Source organism: Puma concolor, chromosome D4 (assembly GCF_028749965.1).
Source record: "Puma concolor isolate L17-30 chromosome D4, mPumCon1.1.hap2, whole genome shotgun sequence".
Lineage (NCBI taxonomy): Eukaryota > Metazoa > Chordata > Mammalia > Carnivora > Felidae > Puma > Puma concolor.
The window spans coordinates 25642341-25662298 of NC_141679.1; the positions used below are offsets into that span (position 1 = coordinate 25642341).

Below are 19958 nucleotides of genomic sequence, written 5' to 3' on the forward strand. Positions count from 1 at the left end.
ACACAGTGTTATATTAATTTCAGGTGTATAATATAGTGAATCAACAATTCCAGTGCTCATCATGATAAGTGTAGTCTTAATTCCCTTCACCTATTTCACCCATGCCTTACCCACCTCCCCTCTGGTAACTACCAGTTCTCTATAGTTAAGAGCATGTTTTTTGGCTTGTCTCTTTTTTTCTTTGTTCATTTCTTTTGCTTGCTAAATTTCACATATGAGTGAAATCATATGGTATTTGTCTTTCTCTGGCTGACTTATTTCAGTTGGCATTGTACTCTCTAGATCCATCCATGTTGCTGCGAATGACAAGATTTCATTCTTTTTATGGCTGAGTAATATTCCATTATCTATCTATGTATCTGTGTATCTATCTATCTCACCTCTTCTTCAACCATTCTTCTATCAGTGTACACGTGGGCTGCTTCCATAGTTTGGCTTTGTAAATAATGCTGCAATAAACATAGAGGTGTATGTATCCCTTTGATTTAGCGTTTTCATATTCTTCGGGCAAATACCCAGTAGTGTAATTACTGGATCATATGGTAATTCTATTTTTAAGTGTTTGAGGAAGCTCCATACTGTTTTCCAGAGTGGCTACACCAGTTTCCATTCCTACCAACAGTGCATGAGGGTTCCTTTTTCTCCACATCCTCACCAACACTTGTTGTTTTTTGTGTTTTTAATTTTAGCCATTCTGACAGGTGTGAGGTGATATCTCATTGTGGTTTTATTTGCATTTCCCTGATGGTGAGTGATGTTGAATGTCTTTTCATATGTTCATTGGCCATCTGTGTGTTTAGAGAAATGTCTGTTCATGTCTTCTGCCCATTTTTTAGTTGTTTTTTTTTTTGTGGGATTTGTGTGTGTGTGTGTTTGTGTGTGTTAAAAATATGGGAGCTTCATGAATTTGCATGTCATCCTTGTGCAGGGGCCTGCCGGTCTTCTTCCTGTCATTCCAATTTTATATGTGTGCTGCCACAGTGAGCACCCATCCTCATCTTTAAAACAAACCGAAAACAACAACAACAAAATCTCCTTGACCCCATAGTCATAGGACATCTACCCTCCCTCCTTCTCTTCACAGCCAAACTGCTGGAGAGAGTTGCCTTTACTTTTAGTGACCCTTACATCCTACTCAGTCCATTGTGATCAGGCTTCTATTGAGATGGCCTCTGCCAAGATCACCCAAGGACCATTGGTGCCAATGTGGCAGATCTTCCTCAGTCTTTATGTTCTTGTGTATAACAGTAAATTATCTAATTTTTTGTTTTTGATTGTTTTGTGAAACAATAAAAAAAGACTTCATTTTTTTAAGGAGCAGTTTCAGGTTCACAGCAAAATTGAATGATAAGGAGAAGTTCCCCATACACCTGTGCCCCCACTCATGCATAGCCTCCCCCATGATCACCGCCTCTTGTTGCAATTGATGAACCTACAGTGACACATTATCACCCAAAATGTATAGTTTACATTAGGGATCCCTCTTGGTGTTGTCCATCTTATGGGTTTGGACAAATGCATAATGACATGTATCCACCATAATAGTATCACATAGAGTAGTTTCACTGCCCCCCAAATCCTCTGTGCTTTGCCCATGTATCCCACCCTCTCCTCTTGGTAAACACTGGTCTTTTTACTGTCTCCACAGTCTTCCCTTTTCCTTTGTCATATATTTGGGATCATACAGTATGTAGTCATTTCAGACTGCCTCTTTTAATGAGTAATACATATTTAATGTTCCTCCATGTCTTTTCATGGCTTGGGGGTTCATCATATCTTTTTAGTGCTGAAGAATATTCCATTGTCTGGATGAACCACAGTTCATTTATCTATTCACCTGCTGAAGAACATCTTGACTGCTTCCAAGTTTTGGCAATTGTGAATAATGTTACTATAAACTTCTATGTGCAGGTTTTATATGGACATAAGTATTGTTTTCTCTTGTTTTGTTGCATAAATAGGGAAATGAACACTTTTTTATAATATATTAAGTAAAATAGACAGTAAGAATATGGATAGCATGATCCCAATATAAGTGACATGTGCATGGCAGTGTATATTTGCACTAAAGGGCCACGTTTTAAGATGTTAGGCACTGATTTTTTCCTGGAATTTTACAGGTCACATTTTCTGTCTTCCAAATTTTGCTGCAATAATTTCCCACATAATCTACTTTAAACAAGTTATTCTTTTTATCTCTGAGAATAACTCCCTCCAATAGATGGCTTGATATTAGGCACCCAGAATTACCCAAAAAAGGATGATCTACATGAATAATCTGCTTGATTTTTAGCAACAGAAGCCTTTCTCCAAATGAGAGCCTACCCAGAATTCAATATATAAAAGAAATAAAAGTAGCCTTGCGACAGAGTGCCTCAGCCTGCTGTAAGCTTAGGCATCACTGAGGAACTCGAGAGGCATGATGGATAGTGTTAGAACCACATCTTAGAACCTTCTTCATCTGCCTCACTTACTTTAAAATCGAGATGCTTTGGTTTAAGCCAGTGCTTTTTGCTTTGCGATGGAGTTTGGCATCTGTAATAGTGATGTGTCCGAGAAAGCCTATGTACTCTCGCCAGCAGAAAACTCTGGGGACAGGTGTACAAACACAAAATCTCTTTGTTTGAGCACGTGTGTTTTCTTCACGACTCTGCCTTACACATTCTAATTACCAGTTAATTCATTCCTCCGAGTGCCAGCTGAGCACATGCATTCTGTCCCCACAGCTGTCCGTCCCTGTTGCACAGCAGTTACTATGGTAATAGATTCACTCAACCATCGCCGCCCTACCTGCTGGGTGTTTTGCACAGCTCTACACCTTAGTGAGTTGTTGTTTCCTGATGTGTTCTGTTTTTCATCGAAGTCATCTTCATTCTAAGGAAAAAGTACAGATTGCAAAAATACAATTTCAGAATCAAGAAACTCAAATGTTCTTTTTATAAAATGGTACCAAAAGAATTTTGAGGGATGGGACAGCAAAGAGGAGGTGTTTAGATGAGTCAGCTGAAAAAAGAAAGGACCAGTGGATCTCAGGCTTATCAACAGATGATCTCTGTTCTGTTCTGATGGAAGGAATGATGTGCTTCAGCTTGAGGAAGAGAGAAAGGAGGACCAGGTGCCTCCATCTAAGTCATGTAACTTTATAATAAGCAGAGAAGAGGCTAGGGGGTTTCACATACCACAGGTTTCCAACTTATAAAATAAAGAAAAATGTAGACCATGTAGTTTTCTTCTTAGATGTTAGATTTTTGAAATGCTAAAATGTGTTTTGTTTAGCTTAAAGGAATCTCTCCTAGTAATGAGAATCAGAAAATGCCTTCTTTTGTCAAGCTGTCTTGATTTTACATTTTGGATGGGAGTCAGCTGTTCTCTTGGAGGAGTGTCCTTACCCCTGAGGTGCTGTTTTGACATATGACTGACACCCCCCTGGCTCATTGCTCTTTTACCTGTTTTGAGGGGGTCCAATCTTTCTCCCATCTCATCCCAACTTGCCTTCATAAGGTAATTCATTCCACGTAAGGCAACAAGGTAGATAAACCGTGTCAGGTAGGTCCCCATAGCTTTTCAGGAAATGTATCCTGCTTGGCCTGTCGGCTGTGACCTTGTCTTTGAAAGAAGAAAAAGTGTATGACTTTGATATTAACTTTAGATCTGTCTGGCCCCAAGGATCTATAAAAATTACAATTCCAACTCGTGTTGCATTTTCCACCTATTAAAATACAAGAGTGTATAAAATGTGGATAAAATCTAACTTGCAGCGTACATGTGATTTATGCATAAAAGCCTGGTTGCCACAGTGCCTTTTTGTGTCACAGCTGCATATCTTACTTTAGCACAGTGCCTCCCACACATCATTAGTTGCTGTTGCTAATGATTAGTTGTTGAATGAATGAACCACAGAAATTTTGATGTTGCATTAACTGGTATGGCATAATACATCTGAGTATTTGGTAAAAAATATAGTAGGGGGCTCTGGGTATGGTATGGAAAGATGACAAAGCTTGCTGATTGGGGTGGGCTGGTGGGCAGTCAGGGACTCATTTTACTATTCTCACTTTCATGGATGCTGAAAATTTTAAAATAAAAATGAATACATAAATAAAGCTGAAAAGTTACAAGTACAGCAAAACCTTGGTTTGTGAGCATAATTCTTTCTGGAAACATGCTTGTAATCCAAAGCAGTTGTATATCAAAGCAAATTTCAAGAACCATTGGCTCAGTTGTGATCATGTGACGTTTGGCCTCACATACTACTTTTATTGCAAGACATCACTCGTTTATCAAGGTAAAATTTATTAGAAATATTTGCTCATTTGTGGAACACCCACGAAAAAAGCTACTCACAATCCAAGGTTTTGCTATAAAACCCAGTGTAAGTTGGTGGAAATACAGGGCACAGGTAACAGAGGGTGTTGGTCCCTGGGGTCCCTAATTCCATGTGTGATGCTTTGCAGCCTCAGTTTACCCATCTATACCACAGTTTTGATTCAGTGTTCTTATGATCCCTTCCAGAATCGTGACATTTTCTGGGACCTTCTTGGTAATTCCTGCTAATTCTTGATTACTCCTGCCACCTGGTGGCGGGATCTGAAACTTGTGGAACTCAAGGATGAAATAGGAAGTGGTGTGTGTGTGTGTGTGTGTGTGTGTGTGTGTGTGTGTGTGTTGTGTTTGGGGGTGGGGCAGAGTAGATGTAAGCGTTGAGAAGGGCACCTGTGGACGTATTCTGTAACATGTAATGGATTGTTTTACCTCTGGTAGAGTGTGCGCCTTGGCTTTTTAACGTTTTCAGGAAGAACAATGTCTATCATTTGAGGATTTCCAACAGAAACGATGGGGGTGTTGTGGGTGTTGATTGGAGCTAGAAAAATAATCCTTAAGACATCGCTTTGCTTTGTCTTATTGCTTCTTGTCAAATTGGAGTCATAGGGCCTGAATGGGTGATCGGTCCATAATTACTTCTTGGCCTGTTGTTTTTGACCATCTACTTAGCAATTCAGATTACTAGATACATTAGTATAGATTACTAGATATCTTAGTACACTGAACTACAATGAATATTGTGTTCTAAATGCAAGCTTGTCACTCCACTGAATGGGTGACAATATTGTGGTGTTGTGTATGAGTATTTGTAAGCAGCTTACAGCATGCCATGTAATTTCTCTTGTTAGTGTTAGTTGCTGGGTGTACTCCATTCTGCCTTGAGATGCTCTGAATGGCAGATCCTTGAGCCTGGGGTTCCATCCTGAACTTTTCATGCTGTTCGAACAACTATAGGTCCACAGTGAGTGTTGCAGTGAATACAGATGGACAGAGGTGTTTAAAATTATTTATTTATTTATTTATTTATTTATTCCTTTCAGTTTCTAAACCATTCAACCTCTAAAACATGAGAAATCACTGAAACCATTTCCTCCCCATCTACTTAAGCTATTTCCCTTCTATAGAATTATAGCTGAACATGTAGCCACCCAGAAAAATGGTGACATTTCCACTTATAATTAGATTCTGGCCAATGAAGTACAAATAGATGTGGTGCCCTGAGTGGGGCAGCTCAGGAATATGCCTTAAGAGATGGCTGGCAGGTGCTCTTTGTCCCTTACATTTTTTCCTACACCATGCTGCCTTGTGTGTGGATGGCTCCAGCCAGGCCATGAACATGAACACAAGAGCCCCATCCTGGGGATGTTAGAGCAGTGAGTGAGTTGTAGGGCTCTTGGGTTCCTAAAACCCAGAGTAGTGCTTCCACTCCAGCTCTATACTACCTACTTCCCGACCTTTATCTGCAGGATACAAGCTTCTCCCTTGTTACTTTTGGTTTTGCTTTTATTTGCACCTGGATTGATATAATACATAGTAGGTACACGACACAAGGTTAAACTCTTTGAAGTCCTGTGATCCAATGATCTCCATTTTTACAGATGAAGAAACTAAGGCAAACATAAGTGCATTGCATGACTCAGGTTATATAACCAGGATAGCCAAGATGGGATCTGAACTCAGACCGTCCAACCCCAGACTATCATGCCTGTAGAGTTTAGACCTCAGGGCAGGATCCTTTGGTCTTGGGAATGTCTAAAGAGATAGTGGTAAACCCTAGAGGAGAAAGCAGGAAAAAACCTCTCTGACCTCAGCTGCAGCAATTTCTTACTTGACACATCCCCAAAGGCAAGGGAATTAAAAGCAAAAATGAACTACTGGGACCTCATGAAGATAAAAAGCTTCTGCACTGCAAAGGAAACAATCAACAAAACTAAAAGGCAACCAACAGAATGGGAAAAGATATTTGCAAATGACATATCGGACAAAGGGCTAGTATCCAAAATCTATAAAGAACTCATCAAACTCCACACCCGAAAAACAAATAATCCAGTGAAAAATGGGCAGAAAACATGAATAGACACTTCTGTAAAGAAGACATCCAGATGGCCAACAGGCACATGAAAAGATGCTCAATGTCACTCCTCATCAGGGAAATACAAATCAAAACCACACTCAGAAATCACCTCACGCCAGTCAGAGTGAACAAATCAGGAAACTATAGATGCTGGCGAGGATGTGGAGAAACGGGAACCCTCTTGCACTGTTGGTGGGAATGCAAACTGGTGCAGCCACTCTGGAAAACAGTGTGGACGTTCCTCAAAAAATTAAAAATAGATCTCCCCTATGACGCAGCAATAGCACTGCTAGGAATTTACCCAAGGGATACAGGAGTGCTGATGCATAGGGGCACTTGTACCCCAATGTTTACAGCAGCACTCTCAACAATAGCCAAATTATGGAAAGAGCCTAAATGTCCATCAACTGATGAATGGATAAAGAAATTGTGGTTTATATACACAATGGAATACTACGCGGCAATGAGAAAGAATGAAATATGGCCTTTTGTAGCAATGCGGATGGAACTGGAGAGTGTTATGCTAAGTGAAATAAGTCATACAGAGAAAGACAGATACCATATGTTTTCACTCTTATGTGGATCCTGAGAAAGTTAACAGAAGACCATGGGGGAGGGGAAGAAAAAAAAAGAGATTAGAGAGGGAGGGAGCCAAAGCAGAAGAGACTCTTAAAAACAGAACAAACTGAGGGTTGATGGGGAGTGGGAGGTAGGGGAGGGTGGGTGATGGGTATTGAGGGGGGCACCTGTTGGGATGAGCACTGGGTGTTGTATGGAAACCAATTTGACAATAAATTTCATATTAAAAAAAAAAGAGATAGTGGTGTACCTACAGATGAAAGTACCCTTCCACGAAGAAGGCCTGATTTGAACTATAGATATCAAAAGACCAGTCAGAATGGCTAGAATGAAAAGATAAGAAATAACAAGTGTTGGTGAGGATGTGGAGAAAAAGGAATCCTTGTGCACTGTTGGTGGAAATATAAGTTGGTGCAGCCACTATGAAAAATAGGTAGAAGTTCCTCAAAAAATTAAAAGCAGAACTATCTTAAGATCTAGCAATTCCACTTCTGGATATTTATCTGAAGAAAACAAAAACACTAACTCAAAAAGATATATGCACCCTTATGTTTATTGCAGCATTATTTACAATAGTCAAGACATGGAAGCAATCTAAGTGTCCATCGATAGACAAATGGATAAGGAAGACGTCATCTATATCTATAGCCAACAGAATATTATGCAGCCATAAAAAGGATGAGATCATGCCATTTGGGACAACATGAATGGACCTACAGGGTAGTATGCTAAGTGAGATAAGCCAGACAGAGAAAGAGAAACTGTATGATTTCACTTATATGTGGACTCTAAAAAACAAAACAAATGAATAAGTAAATAAACAAAAAGCAGAATCAAACCCATAAATACAGAGAACAAACTGATGGTTGCCAGAGGGGAGCGGAGTGGGGGGTTGGGCAAAATGGGTGAAGAGGAATGGGAGACGCAGGCTTCTAGTTATGGAATGAATAAGTCATGTGCATAAAGGTACAGCATACAGTCAATGGTAGTATAATAGTATTGAATGGTGACAGATGGTAGTTACACTTGTGAGCATAGCATAATATAGAAACTTGTAGAATCACTATGTTGTATACCTGAAACTAATGTAACATTGTGTATCATTGTGTAACATTGTGTATACTCAAAAAAAAAAAAAAAAAAAAAAAAAAAAGAAAAGAAAAAAGAAAAGAAAAGACCAGGTAGACTTGACAGAGGTGCTGAAAGATTCCTGAAATGCTCGTGGCCACTTTTAAACTATATTTAGGCTTTGGTGGTCATTTCCCAACCCAGGATAGTGGGCCTCTCACCCTATAGACTGGTTTTAAGTAGATGCTATTCTTTATTTTTATTTATTTATTTATTTTTTTTAAATTTTTTTTTCAACGTTTATTTATTTTTGGGACAGAGAGAGACAGAGCATGAACGGGGGAGGAGCAGAGAGAGAGGGAGACACAGAATCGGAAACAGGCTCCAGGCTCTGAGCCATCAGCCCAGAGCCTGATGCGGGGCTCGAACTCACGGACCGCGAGATCGTGACCTGGCTGAAGTCGGACGCTTAACCGACTGCGCCACCCAGGCGCCCCGATGCTATTCTTTAAATACACAAGCGGGCACTTCTGCATTTGTGGACATGTCTGTCTCCATGATTAGTCTGACGCTTTCTCTTGCAACGATGTCTGCTTCGCTTACTTGGTCTCTCCCTCCCACTGTGGCCCTGATTGCACAATGTGGCTTCCATTTCTCAGTTTTCGTGGCGGGGGTTTCTCTGCTGCGGACTGAACATCACTCTGCCAGGGGAGACTTTCTTCAACCTTCTTTCCAGAAACTACTCTGGCCTGGTGTGCTCTGACAGTATGGTTGGTCTTGCTGAGGGGGGCACTGATGGGCTTGAGCCTGGGGGCAAGAACAGACACCTTCATCCCTGGAGAGACTTTCATCCTGAGTTCTGGTGGGACATACATCATGTTGGTTAATGACAGATGGGAATGGCTCATCAGGCAAATATGATGTTGATAAGGACCCTGAGGAGTCACTAGGAAGATATTTTTTTTTAAGTTTATTTATTTATTTTGAGTCGGGGTTGCAGAGAGAGAGAAAGAGAATCACAAGCACTTGTCAGCACAGAGCCCGACTCAGGGCTCTGCGAGATCATGATCTGAGCTGAAATCAAGAGTTGGATGCTTCACCTACTGAGCCACCCAGGCACCCCACTATGAAGAGCCTTAAATGGTTCTAGAGCTTGACACTTCACAGCAAGTTTTGTAAAGTGTTTGCTAAAATACCTTGGTTGGAAGGCTTTATACTATCAGAACAGATTTAGGTTGGTGATCAGATTTGCTTATTTTGTTATGTGTGTATGTGTGTGTGCCTATCTATCTACCTACCTACCTATCATCTATCCATCCATCCTACCTATCTCCCCATCTCTGTACATCTTTAAAGCAATCTTCCTAAGAAACAGTCAATGTGGTACTTTCTGAGGAGTGATGCCTTAAAATATTGCTATGGATGTCATTTGGAAAACTTGGAACTGTGTAAATATGTAAAAATCTATATTATACCCATTGGACTTTAAGCTGAGAAGCCGGATTCTCTGTCCCCTGTTCTCTGCTGAATACCATGTATATAACACAATGGCAGCACAGAAGTGCTTGGTGACTGTTTTTCAGTGGAAAGATATTCCTACAGGCTTATTATAGTGAAGCTATAATTGTGTCTGTACAACTAAGTAGAGACAAAATGGTATGGGACTGCTTTCTCTACTTCTCCAAGAAGGTTACTGTATGTTCTAATAGTCTATGCCTGAGATGCCTGAATGAAGGTACCAGAAATACACCTCCAATTTTTTTTTTTTGAGTTTCAAGTGACTGATTTAACTTTTCTGTCTCCATTTCAATGAACATGGAATGGGACTAGCTGGAGCAAGTGTTTCAAATAGTAACTTAAAATTCCAAAATGCAACATAAATAGATCATAGGAAGCGGCTCACCAAAAACCTGAAGACGACTGCTTTCAGGAATATTGACAAATTATCTATACTAATTGGTGCTGCATTGTGATAAAGGCTTGGGTTCCATTGCCATTTCTGGGTTCAACTCCAAGCTTAATGTCTTGAAGCCATATTCATCACCATATAGGAGTGTAACATTCATTACCTACCTAGTGCCATATATGGCAATTGACTTTTGTCAATTGACTTTTGTATTAGTTTTACTGTTGAGTTTGCTACCTACTTGCTTCTCTGGGGCATTTATAGTCACTTTGCTCTCTATGGTTGAAATTCGGCATATAAAAGTCAACATCTGTTTCATGAATCTAATCTCTTCTCATTGTTCGTATAGCTCCCCCTTTATTTATTTATGTTCTACTTAATGTCAAACATTTTAAGGCCATTTACTCTATAATGTTCCCTCTAAATTGCATGGGCTTTGCCTTGGAATGATGGCATTTTCAAAGGTGGTATTCCAGAAGTCTTTGATCTTATTGTATGGCATGTGACCCTTTTGGCTCAGGTAGCCTTGTGCCTCAAGTCTCTGGTTTACAGAATCCTTAATGTAGTTCATGGGCACTAGCTAGACCGTTCCTTCCTGAGATGTTCCTGTTTTTCTCACCAGCCTGTGTGGGTTTATGGACTGGATTAAGGAGCAGCAGTACGGTGAGAGGGGAAATGCCTGCTCAGCCTGTAGTTCGTCATCACATTTCCCTGGCATAATTCTCTGTCACTTCTGAATGATCTGAAGGGAGCTTTGAATTGGGTGCAAGGAAGCAGGACCACAGAACATTGATAACATTCTCCCTTTGTGATCTTTGTGAGCTAGGAGCTAGTGAAACCCCTGAGTACAGGAAAGTAGGGAAAAGCAGGGCTCTGTACCCAAATGAGAAAAATTAGGGGAAGGTTTAGAATGATGAGATTTATAAAAATAAATTTAAGCCTGCAAGTACTCCTAGAAATGGCTTCCACAGTTTTCTTAGAGAAACGTCTAGGGGAGAAACTTCAGACAAACAAAAGATTAATGAAAAATTATGGCAAAAGGAGTGACAGTATGTTGTGAATCTATTTAATGAATTAAAACCTTAATCCAGGGATTAAGATTCCAGAAGAAATTATATACATTTTAACCCCTCACAGTGTAGAAAAGATACTCAGAACACTTAGCTGAAGAAAGACAATAAAAGAAAAGTTAGAAGATAGGGTGAACAGGCCAATCTTCTTATCTTTTAATTTCTGAGAGCTGAACGACATTATAAGCAGCAGTGTTTTGGAAAGGTAAATGCTAAAAAATATATATTCCGCTAAAATCAAGTGGTAGAAGAGAAGAAAAAAACCCCAGAAATTAGAAAAATATACTAATTTTGTGATTACTTATAATCTTAAGCTCATTATAAAAGGAACCATTAAGATAACAACAAAAAAATACATCTTCAGAAGAAAACGAACAAAAATAAAGAATATGCAAACCATATGTGAAAAGATTTTTACAAAGCACAACATAAAATATGATGAGAGGCGCTAAGAACAAATACACCCATCTGGCAGATCAATGGATTCGATGGAGTCAGAGGGGGTAATAAGGACACGTAACCACACACAGACACCTTCTGATGTCTTTGAATTTTATGATGGTGCGTAAGAGACATGCATTTACTACAGTACAAACTGTACGTTGAACTTTAAATTTTGACCTCCTCTGGGGCTAGCAATATGCAGTATGATCCTCACACGTGATGCTGGGCATTGCCTAGTCAGCCATGAGATCACTAGGATCCACAATCAATTCTGTGTCCATTCAACCACTGTTTCTCACTTCACAGTATTCAATGCATTACAGGAGATATTCAACACTTTGTTATAAAATAGGCTTCGTATTAGATGATTTTGCCCAACTCTGGGCTAACATAAGGATTCTGAGCACATTTAAGGTAGGCTAAGCTATGTTTGGTGGATGAGGTGTATTAAATGCGTTCATGACATACAATATTTTCAATTTATGATGGATTTATTGGGACATAATCCCATCATAAACTGAGGAGATTCTGTCCTGGAAATGACTCAGGGACTCAGAAAGATAAAACGTGGAGTGGTCAGGATCGTAATTGACCAAAGCTGAATACAGGATTAAAAAAAGCAATTCAGGTGTTCCAAAAGAAACAATGGTCAGAATACAATCGAATGCTCTGAGAAGCCTGGCTATCTGTGTACAAATGGTGTAGATTAATGTAAAGGGAACCGAGGAAGAAATATCTAGAAACACATTTCGAAAGAGGTTGATAGAACTCTTTCAGTCTCTGACAGATCAAATGGGCAAAAGTAAGAATAAGGAAGACCAAGATGATAATAAATAATATGAATCTGATTAGCATCTATTGAATTATATAACTCCAATAGAAAATATATTGTGGCCAAGACTGCTAGGTGTCCCTGATATCTATCTTTCTCTATTTCCTTTAAATATAGGGCTCTGAATTTTAGCTGGGCCTGAGATTTCACAGAATAGAGGTACATTTCTGACCTCCCTGTGGCTCTCGTTGAATTCTGCCACTGTGATTGAAGCTACATGCAGCTTCTCAGAAGTGTCCCAAAGCAGGACAGTTGATGGAGCCTGTGGACTCCTTTATTATATTAATTAAATATAATATTAAAAAGGAAATACTTTAATGAAACCTAGTTATTAAAGTATTAAAATTAATTTGTGATAGTGTATATACATCTTTTTCAACACTTTAAAAAGCAAGAAAAAAAAAAACCCAACAAGGTCCTGTGGCAAATGTGAATGACTGCCTTAATTGCAATGCCATGGATGTAAATTATATTTGGAGATATTTGAAACAGATATCAATTCTTTTTTTCTACTTGTATATATTAACTCAATGTAGTGACGGTTCTTTTGCACCTTTCGCATTCATTTCAAACAAGCGGTTCTACCTCCTCTTGGTCTGTGTGATGGAGCATATTCTTCTCTGTCAGGACCACGGAGAAGGCATCCCCACTCATCTTCCACCTTGTGGATCTCTTAGTTATGAAGCAATCATAAGTACATCTGGGAGAATATGGATCTTTATTCTTACTTGCACTTGGATATCTTGGTTTTACTTCTGGGTCTGTCCCTATTATCGTCCAGAAAATCTACCAGTGGGGGAAATCAAATAATACCCAGGAATAAAGGCTTGAAATAAGCTTTGCTTTGAAATAAGCAGCAAATGAATGATGTTTAAGTATCCTGCTTAACTGGGGCTGATGTCATATGCTTTTCTAAAAGTAGTCGTTTTTCTATCAGAATTCATTAGAGTCTTGGGTTATGTTTAGAAGATGAAATGCAGATTAGCTTCCAATGTAATTCTGGTGTCAGACCAGACACGTTCATGTAGGCCAGACACTAGCAGTTGCTGCATGAAATGTCCACTGGGTGGAGCCACTTAAGGCTGTAAGATACAGGTACCATGAAGGCCAACGCTTGGCCCCACTTCTAATTCTGGCCATCTGTTAAAAGCATTAATATGCTAAAACATGGCCACAATTTTATATACTACAAATGTTTACTTCATATATTGTCTAGAATGGTTGTATATAATAAATAAATTGAATCCTTATCAAAAAGCATTCTGCGATCACTGGCCAATTTTAGGACAAGTTGAGCACTAAAAAGTGGAAAATATGAATAATGTCTGCAACTTACATGTGTCAAAAAATAAGATGGACTAATGGGGGGATAGAGGGTAGATGAAAAAATACATGAGAAAGCAAGTATGGTAAAATATTAATTATGGACTGTAGTTGGCGGATATATAGGTGTTCGCTATGAAATCACTTCAGCTTTCCTATATGTTTAAAAATCTTCATTATATAATGTTGCAAGAAGCAAAAAATGTTGGTAATTGATTATAAAATATGTAATAAAAGAAAGGGAATGTTAATCCAGATAGACAAATATGATCAAAGATAAGTCTATTCTTTTCAGAAGAATGTCAGGGAAGGAATATTGAAGAAATGAAAACTCCCATTTTGCAATTCCCTAGTACTAATTGATTCAGGAAAGGGTCATCCATGGATGCGAAAACCATTGGGTGAAATGTGTTGGGAACCTGGATATTCACATAGCCTTAAATGTCATCCCGCCCCCCTACCCCCCACCAACAGATTACTTACTAATTAATAAAGAGGAAAACATGCCTTGGTAATGGAGTGCTGTGCTCATCACCATCCTAACCAGGTCATCACCACAACAGTGGAGTTAAATTTCTACAAATGCATTATGTATATTTTTAATTTCTTTTTTTACATGCAGTATTTCCAGAGCTGAAGCTACCTAAAAGTCATATAAAGATAGAACTGTACATTCCAAGACACCACTGACCTCCTGCCTGGTTGCCTTTCACTCTTATTGTAGCTTTGATATTTGTGTTGATAATTTGTGTTTGGTAAATGTGTGATTTCAGCCCGGACAAGCTGTTCTTAGAGCAATAATATAACAATGCCTGGACTCCTTCCTTACTGGGCCAGGCACAGTGCTCTGCACTTCCTCACACACTGCCATACTTAACCCTTGCTTCTCTGGTATTTGCATCTCTATCAATTCATAGATAAGCATCCTTTCTCCTTCCACTAAAAAACAGTCTTCCATCTGCACTTGCTGGCTGCTGTGGTCAATTTTTGTGTGCCCCTAAAATTCACCATGTTGAAATTCTAACCTCCAAAGATGATGGTATTAGGAGATGATGCCTGTCGGGGCTAGGAGATGGTGTTTAAGTCGTGAGGGTGGAGCCTTCATGAATGGGAGTAGTGCCCTTAGAAATGAGGTCTCACAGAGATCCCTGACCCCTTCTACCATATGAGGACACTGTGAGAACGCATTGGTTATGAACTGGGAAGAGGGGCCACACTAGAATGAGCCCATGCTGGTGCCTTGATCTTGGACTTCTAGCCTTCAGAACTGTGAGAAATAAATGTTTGTTGTTTATAAGCTTCCCAGCTTGTGGTATTTTGTTATAGCAGCCCAGATAAAGGCACTAGTTCCATTTTCTTGCCACATTTTGTCTCCCACTCATTCCAATATGTATTCCATTCCTACCACTCCATGGAAATCACCCTTGCCCAAGTCTTTGATGGCTTTCATGTGCTTAAATCCAGTTTTCATCATCCACAAGGGATTGTTTCCTCCTTAAAATACTCTTGTCCAACTTGTGATATCACACATTGCTAGTTTCCTCTTGTCACCCAGACTTCTTCTCTATTTCCTGTACCATATCAGCCTTTCAACTCAACCCTTAATGTTACATATAGTTCCTTGGGGCTCTGTCTTAGGCATTCTCATTCACTCCTCTAACAAATATTTTTTGTGTACCTACTATGGACTAGGCAATGGTTCCTATGCTGGTTGCTGGTCTCTGTTCTCAGGGAACTTAGAAGATGCCAACCATAATAATAACACAATTAATTATTTTCTTACAATCATGATAAAGACTTAAAAAGTTCAAGTCCTGAACCTTATAATGCTTTTACAGATTGATTAGAATGAACTTGTCTGTGTCTGAAATTCCAAAGATGCATGAGGGAAACAGAAACGCTCTTAACAGCAAAACATCTTCCTATAGTTGAGAAAAAAAATAAAGAAACAGAGATATAATCTCTTTGACTCTGTCAATTGAAACTAAAATTCTTCTTATTCTCATTTCCTTCTCTGATTTGTTTTTCATAGGTAAATCGCCAGTCTGCCTAAAGGGATCAAAGGTTATTATAGATTTTTTTTTAATTTTTTTTTTAACGTTTTATTTATTTATTTTTTCAACGTTTTTTTAATTTATTTTTGGGACAGAGAGAGACAGAGCATGAACGGGGGAGGGGCAGAGAGAGAGGGAGACACAGAATCAGAAACAGGCTCCAGGCTCCGAGCCATCAGCCCAGAGCCTGACGCGGGGCTCGAACTCACGGACTGCGAGATCCTGACCTGGCTGAAGTCGGACGCTTAACCGACTGCGCCACCCAGGCGCCCCTAGATTTTTTTTTAAAATGAAAATGCATTTCATGCCAAAGCCTAAATCACCTGCAGGATGAAGTCTTATTTGCTCGGGCCTGCCTTATTCTTGTGTTATTTTGGGAAGTCATGGTCACTTCCTAAGTATTGGTCTCATCAGACCATTATCAGACTTACCAGACTGTTTCATGCCACAATAGTTAATAGTGAGGCATGAAAGAGGATACATGCACCATGGACATTTGAATTTGCTTACGTTTGGAAAAACATTGCTTCTTAGTGACTCCTAAATGTCACTAAATGACTCACCTTGGTCATCAAGCACCTTTTCCCAAAGAGCACTGACTAAATAAATATAAATTAATTACAAATACATGGATAGAGCCCATAAAATTTTTTTTAAGAGATGCATTTGAGTAAGTAAGATATGGATCATAATGAACCAAAGTATTTGAAAAATAACTTTATAAAAGTCCTTTGGAAGAGACACAGATGCTGGGAGGGAGCCAAGGTCTCTCCGTCTGGCAGGAACCCAAGGGGCTTGACGTTTACATTTGACGGCCATTAAAACAATTCAGAGTTGCCTGTTGGTGTCTTCCATAGTTATCCATCAGTAGATCCCAGTATCTACTATACAAAGAGGCGGCCTTCATAGATGGGTTTCAAATTTTGGTTTGGCCCCTGCACCAAAATAGCATCCCCAACTAAATGGTTTGGTTAATGGTTGCTGATACTTGAGCATTTACTAGGTGCTAGTGCTTTCCACTAATCTCCCCTTAGTCCTTTGATGCAGGGTGTTATGGACCTATTTTTGAATGGGGAAGTAGATGCAGAAGTTAGGTAACTGCCTAATGGCAGTCTGGTTCTGAAGCGTCAACTCTTCACCCAAAGAATTTATGTTTTACTCTCCTCATAATGATTCACTATGTGACTTTTAACCTGTGCCCTGCTAACCCCCACCCCTTCCCAGTCTGACTTTTCTCAGAAGCTCACCTCTCTCTTTCCTCTCCACTTCCTCCTTAAGAAGGGGCCCCTTGTTATCTTCAGCCAAGCTCAAAGTCACATGCAGTACAGTCAGTTCTTGGACCATGATAGACCATGTCTTCTTCCACGTGTGCTTTCAAAATGCTTCCACTCTTACTTCTTTCTTCCCTCTTCTCTGACCTCAAGATCTCATGTTCTACAGGGAAATAAGGAAGTAGCCATCTGGGTCAACAGGAAGCCTAATGTTTGCTGGCTCCTGGAAATGTCTCTGTTGGCTTTGTGTGTGTCTTTGTCTCTTTTTTCCCTTCCTTGCTGGATCCAGCATACCATGTAACAAGACCTTTGCTCCCACCTGCTCTATCTGCACGGGTCTGGCCCTTAATTAAGTAATTTACATTTCAAATCCTCCTACTGCACAAGTTAGGCCAGTGCCCTCTAATCAGCTTCCTCCTTGCAAAATGTTTTCTGAAGCAACAGATTCAGGTGTGTGAGAAACTAGGACACAGTAATTTGAAAATAGAAAAATAAAAACTTTAAAAGCTAGAAATGTAAGAAGTGACAGAATCCAAAGGGAGGGACACTGAGAGGCAAGTAGGACCCACTGGGGGACAGCTGCACAACTTTATAGATTGTGCTGTTTGGAACTATGTTATGTTCCCACAGTTGAGCAGGTGGAGGGAGTAAGGCAGCTGGAGAGTCCACAGGGAAGCAGGTATGCCTATCCTGGCTTCTGTTTAACCATGACTGACACTTTCTTATGGTGCAAAAAGCCTCACCTCACATTAATGGGCTATTTTCTGACCATGTTTCATGGAGGAGTTTATACCATTACTTTGCTTACAACCCCTTATCATCTGTCTGGCTAGTTTACTGTAGAATGTTCCCGAATCTGCAGAGAATAGAAATTCAGTTTTAAACCTAAACTTATCATTGGTTTCGGATTCTTGGGACCAAGATTTTGAAATCAGTGAAGAGTCTTGAGGTGAATCAGAACTGGCCTCTATTCCTGTCTGTCTCTCTTTACTACTTTTCTGTTTCCCTGTACATGTGTTGCATACCTTCTCATCTGGGGCCTTGACTTCTCCACATAGTGCCATATGGAAAAAAGTAATTTTTGATATGGTAGCTTGTGGAATTATTTGTGTCTTACTGGTTATTTTCCTTATGCCTAGCGCCCATTGAGTTGGTGCTCACTATATATTTGTTGAATGAATTAATGAATTAAAGCCTGGAAGTGTTCACTGGGAACATTTGGGAAATATTCCCCAACTCCCTGTCTAGATGAGACCACCATCTTGTGTCATGAGTAACACTTTTTATAAACTGTGTTGTGCTGATTTGCCATTGTGAACTAATTTTAACCAAATGGTAGCTATTTCCTGCTTTTTGCATAATGCCTGGCACACTGTCAATAAATTTTCGTTGAGTCAATAACTGTCATGCTTTATGTCAATGGGTTTTGGCTCTTGGAGGAAAAGCAAGCAAAGCCTTGAAATCACAGAACTAGGGGATTGAAAGGAACATTGAGAAGTCTTCAGTTACATTTCCCTGTTTCTCAACTGAACCATTCCTGGTAATCATCTACTTTGTTCCTGAACACCCACAGGAGGCTCTCTAACCATGTGACTCATAGTGTTTTCCTAAGAAACTTGTATTTACTTCCAGAAGACACAAGGCATGCATGTCATCTTTTTCTTTTCTTTCTTTTTTTCTTTTTTAACTTTTTTTCCTTTCCAGGAAAAAGAAGGAACAATTGGGCACACCAAGGCTGTAAGTGGCCTCTGGGTAAAATACCTTTGCCCACGTGTGGAGTAGAATTAGATGCCTCCAAATCTAGATCCCGGCTTTGAGTGAAAATCATATACTACATCTGCCTAAATCTACAATCTGAAGACACAGTTCTAAACTTCTGTAGCATGATAGAAACTTGGGGCTCCTGCTCACAATAATCTGTTCTCTATAAAAGTCCAAATACTCCCACTTCTGATTTTTTTTTCAGTTTGACACATGACAGTTCAGCTCGCGTCCAGGGCCAGCTTCTCATCAACATCAACAATGTCTAGATGAGATGGGTCAGTTGGTGCCACCACCTTCATTTTAAGTTAAGACACCGTGAAAAATAATAAATTCAGGGACTGTGGAAGAAACCAAATCCCTAAATCTTTCCCCTCTAAGATGTCATGGAAGTGCCTTGAGTTCTTAGTCATCTAGGCTGTTAGAAATAAGTCTAGGTATGACCTGATTTGAGGATAGAGGAGAGAATTTTTTTTTAACCTTCTTCACAAAGACAATTATTGTCATGTGTTTTCTGTGTTTTAACTCACCTGTGGAAGAAACACATCTAGATAGTTGTAGCCAAACTTGTCCTGAATTAGTGGAAACCCCTCATCCACCTGGTGTGATTCATGTTGACCTCCCTCAGGGGATTAGAGAGAAACAATGCTCTTCCTCTTTACTTTGCATAATCGCCACCAACCTCGAATTTCTCTATTCAAATTATTAGGCCAAACATTCTCGGACTTAAATGACCTCCCAAATTTTGACCTCCATTTAACAAACTCTTTAAACCCCACTGACTCACCAGGCATTTCCTGGAATAGGTCAGCTCTTCTCTGTGTGTGTGTGCAGAGTGGAGACGTATTTCCCATCTAGTCCTGTCTTGAACTTTCGTAAGTGGGTCCACACCCAGCTGGCTTAAGAGTGAGCATGGGTTCTGTGGCTCTGAGGGCCACATGTGGTACAATCGATACTTACTCATAGGCAGAAGGAAACTTCATTTGGGATTCTAAGAAACATCATTTAGTAAAAGTATTCTTTCAAAAATTGCCTGAATTTTCACCCTTAGAAATTCTGAGCTTTATTTGGACTCTCTTGCTTTCCTCTTTTCCTCTTCTCTGGATCCTTCTCCTTCCTTTGACTTTGCAAAAATCTTTTGGTTGTCCTATTCTAAAAAGACTTACCCTAATATGGACACTCGATAAATGTGGTATTTGTCAAGTGGGGAAAATATATATTTTTTAAAGCAACACTGAAATAATTGGATACCC

General features: G+C 39.6%; 1 protein-coding gene and 1 non-coding gene across 2 annotated transcripts in view; both read right to left on the reverse strand.

The window, feature by feature from the left end:
* The window catches only part of SLC28A3 (solute carrier family 28 member 3), a 59105-nt gene that overhangs the window by 33648 nt on the left and 5499 nt on the right, over positions 1-19958 (reverse strand). Inside the window, exon 2 of the mRNA XM_025931661.2 lies at positions 2791-2874. Within this exon, the coding sequence (XP_025787446.2) occupies positions 2791-2874 (84 nt within the window). The remainder of the gene's footprint in view (positions 1-2790; positions 2875-19958) is intronic.
* On the reverse strand, positions 884-988 carry LOC112868764 (U6 spliceosomal RNA). The gene has a single exon (XR_003224357.1). It is a non-coding gene; the product is annotated as a U6 spliceosomal RNA (small nuclear RNA).